The 15280-nt window shown below is 44.3% G+C and overlaps 1 protein-coding gene across 1 annotated transcript; it reads right to left on the bottom strand.

The window, feature by feature from the left end:
- Positions 1 to 1305: 1305 nt before the first annotated feature.
- On the bottom strand, positions 1306 to 14240 carry LOC128456406 (ras-related protein Rap-2a). Its single transcript, XM_053440564.1, has 2 exons — positions 13752 to 14240; positions 1306 to 3139 (listed from the first exon to the last, which is right to left on the bottom strand). Exons 1-2 carry the CDS (start codon positions 14063 to 14065, stop codon positions 2902 to 2904), a joined length of 552 nt encoding a protein of 183 aa, XP_053296539.1. The 5' UTR covers positions 14066 to 14240; the 3' UTR covers positions 1306 to 2901.
- Between the last annotated feature and the right edge of the window lie 1040 nt (positions 14241 to 15280).

Raw genomic sequence — 15280 nt, 5'->3', positions numbered from 1 at the left:
TTTCTGGATAGCACAGAGTTAATGTGTTCTGTGTTTCATCAGATTCAGCGATCTAACTTTAAATTACAGACTGAAAGGGGTAAAAGATTGGTAAAAAATATTCTGTCTTTAAAAGCTCGTAGGGTGAGGCTGATAAAAAAATACACATTTGCAAATGCAGTTTGCACTTAACCTAAAACGCATCAATAAATGATAAGCTTGAGTTGATTTAGAGTTATTTTATGAGTGTTTAAGCCCCTTCTTTATTTTTAATGTTTGTGACATCGCCCGCACTTTACCAGCACTTGATTGAATTATTCTGTTTATGCGTTTATAACATTTAAAAATAGCTCAAAAGCACTTGCCAAATTCAGGCAAACAACTCCGGGGAACTCTATTTATCCTCAACAATCTGTATCTAGAACATCCATTACATAAACATTTAGTTTATTGCGATAATTCATGATGCATCGATTCATTTGTTTCTCTCCTGGTCATAAAACTGTGGTCTCAATAGTTTTCATTTAGTAGTATATTCCGGTGCATCACCAAAATGTATCTACCAAACATTAAGCTCTTAAGTTTAAAAGCACCGTGCTAAGAAACAAGATAGAAGGCTGTACTGGACCTAAATTAACAAACTCTCAAGTACGACATTTAGTTTTATGCCATTATGTCTAATGATATGGATAAGTAGCATAAAATATTTGAAAGAGGATTTATAACACATTAGTGTTTCTAAACAGGAGCCTTAAAGTCAAGTGTTACCATATTCCCTGCTCTAATATTTTAATCTGGACATGGGTTAAAACAGTGAATACACAACAACAGACAATCCTGTCCAATTGAACTGGACAGGATTCATTTAAAGTACATTGGTGAAGCTGTTCCTGATTTCTTGGTTGAAAACATTGTTCAACTAGATATCCACACAGAAAGTATATCAAATAATATTCTAATTATAGTCATGTTGCTGTGTAAAGGTATTCCCATCCCCCCCTTTCCAAGCTGTTCCTGTGACATCCACAATCTATTCCCTCCGAGGATTTTTGTGTTTAAGTGTATTTTCTAAAAAAGGAGAAAAGAACCAGGATGTTTGTTCATATTCTAGTGGACAGTAAATCTGGATTTCCATGGCCTCTCCCATGAGTTTTAGTCGCTTTAAGAGCCCCACAGGAGCTGTGGTCTATTAGCTGAAAACAGATGAGTTATCTTTAGCACAGATGATTAATCGTTTCCTGAGACGTTTGTAACATCTGGGTGCAAAATCTGAAAAGCAAGAATAGAAACCCCTCTGGATTCTCACTGTAATAAAAACTAATAGAACAGACAACCATAGGAAATTCCTTTTAATTAAATTGTATTCTTACTTTGTAATTGTTGTTGCTGTTGCCTTTTCGTTACATTTTGTCCAAATGTAAATTTATTTTCACTGAAAAAGCTACAAACAAATCTGGTAAAGCCTCTGTGAAATATAAAGGAAATCTCCACATGATCAGGGTGAGGTGTTGAGAAAGAGCAGCGGAAAATAATCAGTTTGAGTCACAGAACAAAGAGATGAACATGTCCATCCTTCACTTTAAGCCTGGCAGCCTTGGTTGAGTGTTTAACGCACTTTTATTGTTTAGGTGTCAAATGTAACAGTGTCACCATTCAGAGAGGGAATAAAGAGTAAATGGTCACATAAAAAAATATAAAATCAACAATAAAAATGGTCACACTGGGAGAGTCAGGTTCCCGCGGCATCGTGGATGTACAGTTGAGACAATGTCCGGATCCAGACGTGTGTGTGTTCGGTTTGCACGTTTCCACAGCCTATGTTAATCTCAAACGATTAGAGTCCTTTTTTTGTTTTTGTTTACTAGCCATGCATACAGTTGACAATTCCACGTGTTGAGTCAGTGTCTTCACAGGAGCTGGCACTTTCAATACAAAATATTTACACTACCATTTATTATTCTCAGGATCACGGCCTCTTGTCGTCACTAGTTCTTACTATGGATTTGAACACTGGGCACGTAAGGAATGAAACTCCTGAGCAGCTCAGTTCAGACTGACACTGGAGGAGAAATAAAAAGAGACATGTTACGTATGGCAAGTGTTGGCAGCTTCACTTTAAATGCTGTGAGAGGAGTTTGGAGCGGTCGTCCGTAGAGAGAATCAAACACTGACAAGTTGACTTCTTTGTTGCAGTCTGCTGTAAGAGACGTCCTAGAGTCCTACTATTAAATCTCAAAAGTGAGAAGAAAAAGGGAAGAATTTAATGTTTCAAGAAAGACACTGACCCGTCCGCCTTTTTCTCTCCATTCGTTTTTTTTGTTTAACGGCTGAGGAAGAAAAAATATATATAAGACAGTGGAGGTGCTTTCATTTCACCTCTTTGGTACAGCCCTATGATGAATAGAAACTCATATTTGACATACTGCAAATTAAAATCACTCTTCCTTGAAACATCCCAGAAATCTGTTAAGGGGTCAGTTTACAGTAGCTACTCATGGTAACATGGTTTTGTGGTTATGGTTAGGGAAACCTGGGAAAAAAACAAAAACCCACTCATTCTTATCACATTGTTTAAGTGTAGAGATCCTGACAGGGGATTCTTTGCTGATGAAAGGATACAAACAAACAACTAAAGAGAGTCAATAAGGCGAGGGCATGTTCCTTTGTTGTTGTTGTCAATTTCTCTTGCAGCATTCCTCATTCAAAACATATTCATTACTCACATGTCGTCATTATTAATCATGTCACTGCAGATTGTATGCTCCGTAGAGTTAACATCCATTGCGTTCAACCATGGATTCAACTTCCGTTTAATTGGCGTGTGCATGTCTGAGCGTGTGTCTCTCTCTGCTGCGTTGTCGTGGAAGCTTCCTCTAAGAAGACCTCTTTTCCCTGGCCCGTTTTCCCTCAAGGCCCCCGGGGCTATTGTATATTGCAAGAGGAGCAGCAGGGGTCATCCTTGTCCGGCTGGGCGGCGAAGTCCATCTGCCGAACAATCTCAGCGAACAGTTCGTCCACCATGGTTTTGCTCTTGGCCGACGTCTCCATGAACGGGCAGCCCCACTCCTCGGCCAGCGCCTGGCCCTCGCTGGCCGAGACCTCCCTCTCGCTCTCCAGGTCCACCTTGTTCCCCACCAGGATGACGGGGACCTTCTCGTACCTGAGGGCAGAAACACAAGCGTGAATACGACAGAACTAAAGCTGATGTCTGAGGAGCAGGAATGGAATCAATCAGCGAGTTTCTTTTTGTGCCTTCACAGTTAAACAGGCAATTGCTCTTTCAAAACACGGCAACAATGACACTTGCTTCATGCTTCAGAAGGTTTTAATTGCACTGCTGCATGAACCTTTACCATTTGCATGAGGAAACCCTTTAGTTATTGATATCATTTTGTATTAAAACCTTCTGAAAAAGGACAACACTGCGCATTACCTCATTTCAGAATTTTCTTGACCGGCTTTTCTTTGCTTAGGTGAGCCAAGCATTTTGGGGCTAGAAGGCAGGGAGGCCACCTGACCAGTTCCCTGATCACAACAGGTTAGACATTAATTCCCTTAATCTGAGCATCCATCCATCATCTATTGAGAACAGCTTATCCTCTGTGGATCCCAGAGGGGCTAGAGCCAATCCCAGCTAACATTGGGTGAGAGGAGCGGTGCACCCTGGACAGGTAGCCAGCGTAAGACAGGATAAACGCACAGAGACAAACAACTATGGTCAGTTTAGAATCACCGACTAACCCAACCTCAATCTAAATGTCTTTGGACTGCAGGAGGAAGCCCCCCGCCCCCCCTTATTTGCAAAAACTCAAAGTGTTGAGAATAAAAAAGTAAGCAGCCACAGAGAGGACTGGCAGTGAAATTGCTGTTCTTAGCAAAGTTTGACAATCACATCTCAGCGTCGTTTCCTCTGCTGTTTCACACCATGAAATCAGCCCTGGCTGTTTCAAAAATCCCCCGCTTGGTTAAGTATTTCCAAAAAACTCAGCCGGGTGCAAAATGTGGGCTCCCTGTGGATGGATCCATGGCCAAAACGGGAAGAAATGTTACTATTTTGACTGGTCTCCGACTGTGGGAGGCAGCTTTCCACATAAAGAACCAGGACGGCACCTTCTTACTGCGAGGCACTTAGTGCTGAGCCTTCAAACCACCCACCCTGCCTCATGTATACACCAGAGCTGTTTTTAGATATGCACTGAAGTCCTGCAATCTTCTGCAGGGGCAGTATGTGAGATCGTATATGTTCAAGTTTTTTTCCTCTGGATATTTCCCAGAACCTTTCCTGCCAGCCCCCTTAGTAAAACGTCTGAGTGAGCCCACAGTGAGAATACAGCGGGACGATGTCGGATGCGAAATTGGAGGAATATTAAATATGTCAGTTATACACGTAGAAAACGCAGACAAAGATGTCAACTTGTAAAAAGATTCAAGAGCTTTGGTGACAAAGTACCAACAAGTTGCAGGGACGACAAAAGACTCGGTCTGAGTGGTCTGAAGATTTTCCTGTTGTGCAGAAACTCCTGCCGAGTCCTTCATCGGTGAAAGGCAAATGCCCAGACTCATGTCTCCGGACATTTTCCTGAGTCTTCGTCTGAAAACGGCTTAAGTCTGACCCTTGCCCTCGCAGACAACAGGAAATGAGTAGTATAATATAACCTTGAGGCCCTGGAGGGTCAGAGCGCAGGAAGTGACTATAATCTTTTGAGCTTTGAGCTCCGTGCTGTGGACCTGAGTCACAACATATCACTGAGGAACTGCAGCCACAACTGACGGTCAGGTCAGATGATCTAAATAGAATTCTAGACTCTAATTATTTAGAGGAACAACTGTGATGTTGTTTCACTGATATAATCGCGACATCGGTTTTGATATCAGGGAACATGGTTAGCCTCCGAGGCCGTTAGATACAAAGATCGAACAAATCGCAGAGATAACACATTGTGCGTGTTCACATCCTCTGGTGAACAACAGGTTATTTCTTTCATCCTTATCTGAATGAGGCGAGCGAGGGAGCGTGTTCCATCTGCTGGAGCCATCGTTTGAGTCTAAATGTCTCTGACCACGACACCGAGCCACATTGTCACATCTAACCGGATATTACCCCCCCGAACACCCACCAACATAACCAGGGGTTTTAAAACACTGTCCTTACTCTTTGATATATACAAACTTCTAAAATATTTATAGAAGGGGGGGGAAAACATCATCCTCATCCTTGATCGCTATGGTAACAGGTATACATGGGGAAGGACTTCTTACAGGTCGGGCCACCTGAGCCCTCCTTACAGGCCAGGGGCTGCAGGTCTCAGCATTAAATAAGCTTAAACTTGCCGAGAATATGAGCCAACTTTGATCTATTCATGAATATATTATACAGAGGGAACTTTAATCACAATCCCGTCCTGCTCCTAGGATTGGCTCACCAGCCGAGAAGGAGCAACCAGGATTTAGGAGATGATCTCAGAGGTTCCTCTGTGTGTTGCCCTTGAGCTTCAAAGATAACTTGTATGAGAAACTACAGCAGCCAAAGTCTCATTCACTGCATTCCTGGGGTCAATAAAGAACAGTGAGGACTTGATTTTCCCGACTATTTCTGGACCACTTCTAGCTGGTGGTGGGCGGCTCTCGCCCAGAGCTTTATATTCCCTTTCCACCGTCACTGAAAAAAACTTAAACATAGATGTCGGGGAGCAGATTGCAAGCCAGAACCTTCACTTTTATAGCTGTGCCCATTTAGGAGACGCCACAGGAGGGTCTGGGTTTAGGTGGGGTAATGGTACCATTTGGTTTCTGTCTTTGCTGCCCCACAAAGTGGTTGCGACTCAAATCTCCCACTTTAAATCTCTTGCGGAGGCCGGTGGTCACCTAACTACCTCATGTATTATCTACCATTACATGCTGTTTCAAAGCAGCTTTCACTTTCCTGCCCCAAATGTCTCTTGTTGTAGAAAAAAAAAAAAAGCAGTTCAAGATGGTTAGTACCTGAACTCTGTGTATGGAGCTGGGGTTAAAAAGTAAATCATCATTATTATCACAAATTTAACAAGGGCTGACACCAAACAAGATTTTCTTTATTAATGAATCTTCCATCTTCATCTCGATCATTAGTTTGGTCCGTAGAATTTGTAGAACCAATTAGTTTAGTACAAAGTAACAGTCAAAAAATGCAAGTACATTCAGTTTGTGAAGCTCAAACCAGTGGATTTTTGAAATTTTTAACTAGGAAAATCATCCTAATGATTAACTAGTCATCAAAATACCTGTCGGTGATCATTAACTTTCTATTAACCCCAACCATTTTAATTGGTGTTTTGGATGATTTGGTTTTTATTTCTGAGCAAGATTACGCAAAAAAAGATATTCACAAAACTTGGTTGGAGGACGTGGTATGGTTCAAATTGTTGAGCAGTTCCAAAGAAATCACTTCCTTTTATAATTCGAGACTTTAAACATTTACATAATTTGACTAGGGAATAATTCATAGATGTTAAATTCCATTTTTGAAGCTGGAACCTGTGAATTAACAAATCATCAAAATACTTACTAATTGTCTCTCTACTGACTAATCGATTAATTGACTAATGTTCTCAGAGCAGGAGGAATTCCAGTAAAGTCAGTCCACACACCCGTGTGGTTTGGTCTGCTGTAGTTAAGTTAAGCTGCTCATTTAAGTCTCATCATAGCAGGAGAAGATGCACAAAGACATCTGGTAGCAAAGGAGAGGTTCTATATATAGTCATAATAACAGAGGAGGAGACCGGCAGTCCCACGAGGTGTGAGATGGTGGCTGCCACAGATACCGAGGCTGCCCTGGCCTCGGTGATAGAGGGTGTCGGCCACACAGTGTCTGGACCCAACGGTGGCTGATGCAAGCGGGCCAGGCTCGTCCGTAACACAGGACACACACAGAGCAGGTTCTGTGGTTCTAGACACCAGCCGCAAAACGACAAAATGAATAACCGAGTCGGTCGCGTTTGTGCCGTGACACAAACAGCTCAAGCAACCTGTCACTCTTTAGCCCTCGGCTCGTGAGCCTGACGGGGACCGCGCTGGAGCACTCTGAGTGCTAACACCCATCTGAGCTCACCCAGATACGCCTTATCTATAATGCATGATGCATCAACTCACAGAGGCCTTGCTGACGGACGGCCGAGCCCGGCGGCCCTTGAGTCTCTGAATTTGAATCCAGCCAACGTCGTCAGGACAAGGGGGAGAGCGAATGGGCCTTTTCCCAGCGGCCCCTTTGAGGGAGGTCTTCAGTTCAGCCAGAGGAAAGAATTCAGCTGAGTCAGAGAGCAGAAAAAAAACTCAGAAAGATCATAAAAGGACTTCTGGGTAGTCTTTTATCAACATGCTACGACAACCACATAAAGATTTCTGCTATTTAGAATTAAACTTCAAGACACTATTAGATTCTCTGAAGGTTATAAGAACTGATTCCTTACTTCACGTTACCCTCAAACCGTGAAGCTATTCACGGAGACACCGGCCATGAAATGTCAAAATGGACGAGATAGATGAGAACTGAACCCGGCACACTGAACAGTCATCCTTGGATCAAATGTATTACAGCAACAATACAGCCGGCTACCATCTCCCTGGGGGAAATTATGCCGTCTGATACATATTCCTCCCCTTACTGAACAAAGTCCAAGGCTGAAAATCTGAAATTCAATGTGCACACTGCATCAAAAAATGTGTTCAGACTCCCTCTCCATAAGACGGGGGGGAGAAAGGAGCGGAATAAGCTTTGAACAGTTCACAGACTCATTCACACGTTCAATAGAGAGATGTGGCCCGCGTGACTCGTTCCACATCCTCCACTGAAAATCAAACTTTACACTGAGGATCTTATTCCAGTATTGACACGAGTCTTACCACCAGCCTAATATCAGAGAGACAATGTTTCAGTTTGTTGGCTTCAGCATTTACACTCAGTGATCACTTTATTAGGAACACCACAGTTCTACTGGGTAGTCCCCCCCATGGATTTCACAAGATGTTTGAGTCATTCTTTTGAGATTTTGCTTCATGTTGACTCGATTGTAATTTTCTACCGATTTGTCAGCTGCACATTCATACTGGGAATTTCCCATTCTACCACATCCCTCTTTTTTAAATTGTACTCAGATCTGGTGACTGGGGAGGACACATAAGTTCACAGAACTCTTGGTTTGTGGCTTTCACAAGCTGAATGTAGCCACTTTCCACGTAAGGAATAGTTCAACATATTTTTATTTTCAAACCTGTCAAGGAAGGACACAAGGGCTCAAACGAGAAAGTAAAATTGTCATTATTAAAACAAGTGAGCAAAAGTTTCTGAAAACATCGGCAACTCGTGAATAGTGAGACCTGAGTTTGTAATTACCACTTCAGGGGGGGTGTTCATATGGGCACTTCTCGTAAACAGGCTAAAAAGGGTTCAATTTGAAATCAGCATAAGAACACACTGTCAAAATTCACAGACTTCTCCAATGACTATACTGGCTACACAGTGAACTACATGTAAGTTTACTCCCTGAAGAGGGACTTGAGACACAGCTACAGCCAAACTCCTTACTATAAGAAGCTAGAAGTTATGAAGCTAGAGACGCACAGTGCTAAATCAACACACTACATCAGTGGGGACACTGTGTACATGCTATAAGACATATAAGTGTACTAACTGAGGTATCTGATTTGAGTCGCAGCATCTACAGCAGTCACTGAACTTCAGCTCAGTTCTTCTGTTTTCACAACAGACAAAGAAACCGATGAAAGAGGATCTGCTTGGGTGAGTGCTGCTCCTCCAGTTAGTGATCTTAATCTCTTCAGCCATTTGGCTCATGAAAAAGCCCTGAATGAAATCTCCCCAGTTTGGCACAACATTGACATCAGTACATAAGAGACGCTGACAACATCAATTGTTAAATCTTGGTATCGTTTCACCTCCTTCTCCGTCTCTAACCTCCCACCCTGGTGCTTGTATTGAAAAGGCTTCTGAATTCACCAATCACAACGTATCCCTGGCGTACAGTTACCGGCAGCTGAACTGAGGAGTGACGAGGTCGCCGGCAGACAACAGGCGGGCCAGGGTGTAACCATGTGCACCCCCGGCCTCTGTGCTGAGGCCCGTCCACTCACAGCAGGCCCTGATAGATGCTGACAGGAGTCGGAGTGAGAGTGACGCACCGCAGTGCCTTTGACCGGGGCGCATGCCGATACGGACGTGATGGGTCACCAGTGTTTTTGCCGCGAGGACAGACGAACAGTCAAGACAAGCAATAACAGTGGATTAAGGTAAACGAACAGTCTGACTGCAGAGTAAAAATAAAGTGACTGAACTCAACCATTTGTAACTGCCAGAGCTGCTGTTCAAACGTATTAAAGGACAATTCCACAGTGTTTCAAGGGTCATTATCAGTCTGTGATGTTCAAGTGATCGTTTGTGTGATTTTGTGGCTATTCTTACCTTTAGCAATAAATTAAATCAGGGCTTGTCATGGTGATGGTCTGGCAAATGTATTGTCTCCTGTGTTGATCTCTGATGGTAATAGAAAATAGAGAATAGATTTACAATACGTGGTCTGTAAATTGTCTTTTGACCTAAAATCTTTCGCCCTGTGTGAGATTTGTTGTCCCATTTTCAGCTTCCCACTTCTTTGTCGGCGTGAGGGACTTTTTCCCATTTCTAGTCAGTCCTTGTATACATTCTTGTCGCCGTGTGAGTTGCGTTTCCTATTTAAAGCCTCTCAGGACGTCCCCTGCAGTCAACAGAAGCTTTTAGTCACTGACAAATTACACGTATGTATGAAAAGGCTAAAACAAACAACAGAATAATGCAAACTACTTCCTTTCTTGAAACAAAAAGGATCACTAAAATGTTTCTGATGTCAGGCTGGTAGGTCAACTGATGTACGATGGAGGATGCTGGGGGTATTTTACACATCAGCTCTTAGCAACACTTTGATTTGTCTCCTCTTTGAAAATGTAATACAGCAGCAGGAGACACAGTGTTCAGTGTGAAGTTACATAACAGCCTGCATCTGCTGTGTGAGCACACATGTACACATGTACACATATAAAAACATGTCTACTTTGACACACACTATCCCCGGGGGGGGGGGGGGGGGGCGCTCTATACGGGGCAGTCCCTTGTCCCCTAACCCTAACCATCACATCCAACTCAATTCATCCCTACCCCGTACGAAAACAAAATCTTTATCGTCAAAGAACTGAACCCGTTGGGACCTCAATTTTCATCCCTGCGGGTTTGTGCGTTTTAAGGTTGAAGGCCCCATTGGGACTTCAATCAACACACACACGGACACATAAACACACACAACACACACACTGTAGACTGGAAGTACCTCTCCACATTCTCAACCCATACGGGGTAAACATGTTGACCTCATTCTTTCATCCGCAGATTTATACAGGGTTTCCCCCAGCACTATCTTGTTAAGGCGGCCGCCTTAACAAGACTAGGGCCCCGCCTTGACTACCAATGTATTGAAAAAAAAAAAAAAAAAAAAAAAAAAGTTGAAAAAAAAAAAAAAAAAATGGCATTGATAATACTCAGGTAATACTGTTTACAACATTAGTCGTGCCAATAAAGTTTTTTGAGTGTAATTGAGACGGCGACATCTGGTGGTTGAATATATTGTTGCATAGTCTATCATAGTCACCTGTCAATCTACCGCCAGTGACGTGCGGTGAGGTCAGTGAGTGGGTAGGCACTGAGTTCTGAAAGCCAGATTTCTCTAAACCTATATATTGTTAAATCAAAAATAGGGATGTCCGATAATATCGGTCGGCCGATAATATCGGCCGATATTAGCCTATTTTTTTAATATCTGTTCATATCGTTATCGGATTTTCCACCGATAATGAAAACCGATTATAATGCCTGGGTTGTGCTGCCGTGCTGCTTGTTGGGTCCTGACATTTACCGGCGCGCAATTGATGACATCAACAAACCGCACCTGGAACCAAAACAACAACAGAAGAGTGTGGTTAGTGTGGCTAACAGGTTGCCCGCTAGTTGCTTCACAAAATGTCTGCGGTCTGGAATTTTTTTAACGTTTCACCTGCGGATAGCAGATTTGCGGTTTGTAAAGATTGTGAGGCGCATGTCATGCGAGGGGGGAGCAAGGCTTCGTCATTCAACACTTCGAATTTAATCTGTCACATTAAGAAGAACCACCCCGAGGCACACGAAGCGTTTTTGCAGCAAAGTAAGGCAAAACAACAACGAGGAAAGGACTCCCTGCAGAAAACAACGCAACTGTCGCTCAAACAGTCAGCAGAAAAAAAAATGAAATACAACAAGGAACACCCGAGAGCGAAAGCTATCAGCCAAAAAATCATGGAGTGCATTGCACTGGATAATCAGCCGTTTTCAATCGCGCAAGACGCCGGATTCAGCAAACTTGTGGAGTTCCTCGAGCCGCGCTTTGCCATGCCCAGTCGCAAGTATTTCTCTGATGTTTGCCTCCCCGAGTTGTACAGTGTTGTTTATGAACACGTCGAGAAGCTAATTTCTGATGCTGTAGCCATTAGCTTCACGACAGATATCTGGTCTTCAAGCGTTAGCCAGGTTAGCATGCTGAGCTTGACGGCTCAATGGCTGGACCCGGACTTTAAGCTCGTCAAGACTGTGCTTCATTCTCAAGAGTGCCGTGGGTCTCACACGGCACAAGCGATCACATGTGCCTTTGAAAATATGTTGTTTGAGGGCAGAAAGAAACGGTTTATATTTGTAATGATTGTTTTAGCCAAGTTATGGACAGTTACATATGGCCCATCAATCTTTCAGCATCATTTTCTGGACAAAAGGAGAACTTTGTTTACTACTCTGGAAGGTTTGAACTGAACTGTGTGCCTTTCTTGTTTTTATTGCACACCACATTAATATTACAGGTTGTGTTTTTGCTCATGTTTAGCAGGGCTGATTGAGCCCAGTTTATATTTTAAATTGACAAATACTGTATTAGTCCAAGTAATGGGCTAAGGACTGAGTCTGTCTCTAGGCTATATCTTTGCACTTTTATTTCCTTTGTGTGCACTTTACCTCATTCCAAAAGTGTTGTTTGTTGTACCTCATAGAAATTTGTTTTCAGTAGGCTGTCCTACACTACACATGTTTACTTTAAATGCTGTATGAAGTTGTACAGGACAACAATGTTGTTGTTTTGTTTTTTTACAATTTGTGAAGAAATCAGATTTGTCCTAGTTGTAATGGGCATTGTCAGGATGATCTCAGGAAAAGAATGATGATCCAATCTGTTGACAAAATGTTAATAAATATGGAACTTTTCCATAAGTTGAAGTAGTTTCCTTATTTTTTTATAGACAATGTATGGCAGAAAATAATGTGATGGGACCTAAAATTAGTCTGGGGGAAAAAACGCCTGCATATGTATATCGGTATACCATATCGGTTGAAATCGGTATCGGAAATTAAGAATTTGGAGAATATCGGCTATCGGATATCGGAAAAAAGTCAATATTGGACATCCCTAATCAAAAACAATAAACAACAAACAGGCACGCACGGCCGATTTCAAATAAGTTCCTCCCTTTCTTTCTTTCTTTCTCTCTCATAGTTGTATAGTCTCATCAACAGTTGTTTATTTCATTCATGCGTACTGGCATCTTTGAGCAAAATACCCCCAAAAATTTTCGCCGCTACGCGCCGCGCCAACAGCACCGCCACCTGCTTACCACCTTGACTGAGACATTTACTGGGGGAAACACTGTTTATAGGATTGTTTTTGAGGTTCATGTGGAAAAGAGAAAACCTGAAATTGTATTTTTAGACGACGGAAAGCGGCGAAAACAGCAAAACGTGTTACAACTTGATCACACTGTATGCTGGGCTTCACCTGAAGTCGCTACCTGCGCCTGTAAACAGTGTGTGTGTGTATAAACTGACTTTAACATGCTTTATCATCACACTGCTTTGTGTCTCCGGAGCCCACTGGACTCCCTGAATTGACCGCAACACATCGACTGACGCCTACCATGACTGATGGACCCACACAGTCACAGCTCAGTGCACGCTGCCTGCACATTACAAACAGGAACTAACCGATCGCCGATGATTATCCAACCACCATGACACCGTGTCCCCACATCGGGATCATCCGTGGAGCAGACATCAGATGATTTCACACTTTCAGTTGGGCCGCTCTTCCTAAAGAGCTTGGGCAGCTTGTTAATTAAAAACAGGGCCTCCCGTTCAGCAGAAGCCAGGCTCGTGGAAGTGAGCTGCCTCTCACCCTGCCTCCAGCCCCTACAGTGTTTTTGAGCTGTGCCTCCTTGAAGCTCTCGCTGCAGTGAATCCCGGGTATCCCCCTGGTCTGGTGTTTCACTGAGGTTGCAACATCTGGCTATAGGAAGACACTGACAGATCACAGGCAGCGTCTAGCACGCTGTGGCCGGGGGACACACTGGTGTCTATCCTCCCTAGGATGTGACCGTCTGGACTAGGACATTAGAAAGTCTGTAGGAGACTTGAGGACGCTCTGGAGATCACGCATGACTTCTAATGATGCCGGGGCTGCAGATTTGCCTACCAACAACCACTGAGGCTGAGACCTGGCACACCAAAATAGAACAGGCGTGTGGTGTTGCCCTGAAGACACACAGCATCTCCATCCAAGCACAGTCCTCACAGCAGGGCCGAGGCCCATCTCTCCACTACAGGGCCCGGAAGAACAAGCTCCAGCATCCTATACACTGCACTACTTGGCCACAATAGGTTTTTCCTGCTGATTTTTTAAACCAACCTTTTCACTCTTATGATCTGATCCCTCATCGGCTTTATGTCCTGGAAGCTCTGCTGGTTGACAAGGCTGTAGACCAGTATGAACCCCTGGCCGTTTTTGATGTAGAGGTCCCGCATGGAGGCGAACTGCTCGGTGCCGGCGGTGTCCAGGATCTCCAGCACCGACGGCGAGGAGTCCACCTCGATCTCCTTGCGGTAGAAATCCTCTATGGTCGGGTCGTACTTCTCGATGAACGTCCCGGTGACGAACTGCACGGTGAGGGCGGACTTCCCGACCCCGCCGCTGCCCAGGACCACCACTTTGTACTCGCGCATCGTGGATTTGGAAATCGAGTCGTTATGGTGCCAAGAGTCCGCGCGTCATTGAAATGAACCCAAAACAGTCACCGCTCGTGGGCCATGTCGGACGGGCTGTCAAGAAACGCGCGCACGGTCCCGCTCGCCTTGCTGCTCGGCTACGGCAGAGCACAAAGACTCGGTGCCCCCAGCACGGATCTCATTGTAGAATTTACCCCTCGCAGGCCAGACACTGACCGCTGTACGAGCGTCCGAGCACCGCGATCGTCCCGAACGTGCACCGGGGTAGGCGGAGGAGAATATCGGCCGGTGATGTGGACCGGACCGGTTCTCATCTGCTTGGCCTCACTCCTCTCTGTGCGTCAGGAGAGAAAATATCACAAACTTGCTCCATCGAGGGGGAGAAAAGGACGCTGGGCTTCGACCTGACAACGAACCACAGCCGCTGGGGCCTCCGCGGCAACAACAAGTCCAAGTCTCTGGACACCTGCTCGGAGCAACCTGCGGATCTCTTTGTTTCTCCTTTCACCATCGCGGGCATGTCTCCGTCTCTCCCCCGCTCTCCTGCGCGATCCCAGCCGCCATACTCTCGGGCGGAGACCCACGGCCGCTGCGTAACCAGCCGGTCCCCACTCGGCTCCCGTACTGAGGCTGGGAAAAAAAAGAAAACACCACCCCCCTCCCTCCTCGGGCGGACGGATGTGCGAGCTGTCCAATGGCAGCTCCGCGCTCCCCGCTGCCTTGAATGGGAGCAGAGACGCTGACTGTTCAGCGGCTGCGTTTCCGTTCATGTGTTAAAATTCCCATCATTCTGTTGCCCCAGTGACATCCAAAGAGAGCTCGTCCAATCACAGCGGCGCCTCCAGGATGCACATCCAAGAAGAGGATAATGCGCCGGATGATGTTGCCATGGTAACGCAGCATTTTCTGTGTGTGTTGCTGCTGCTGCTGTTCAGACGAGTCCAAGAGATCTGTCTGGGGTATTATTTATTGATGACACAGACAGAACGTGTGTTTGTCGTCTGGATAATGTTTAAAAATACCTTCACTTATAATTAGAGTGACAAAGGACCTGAATGTGATCACTTGTCTAAATTTATGAAGCAATTTATAAAAGATAAATATGATCTGCCAGCGTTTTTCTTTGTTTTCTTCTCCTTTTTATTATTTCCAAAACTTTACAATAGCCAAGATCAAAACAGCATTTCTTTTGACTATTATGGGTTTCATTTT

The sequence above is a fragment of the Pleuronectes platessa genome, chromosome 14 (assembly GCF_947347685.1).
Source record: "Pleuronectes platessa chromosome 14, fPlePla1.1, whole genome shotgun sequence".
Classification (NCBI taxonomy): domain Eukaryota; kingdom Metazoa; phylum Chordata; class Actinopteri; order Pleuronectiformes; family Pleuronectidae; genus Pleuronectes; species Pleuronectes platessa.
The sequence above is the reverse complement of the archived record's forward strand: the minus strand, read 5'-3'. Positions and strand labels throughout refer to the sequence as shown.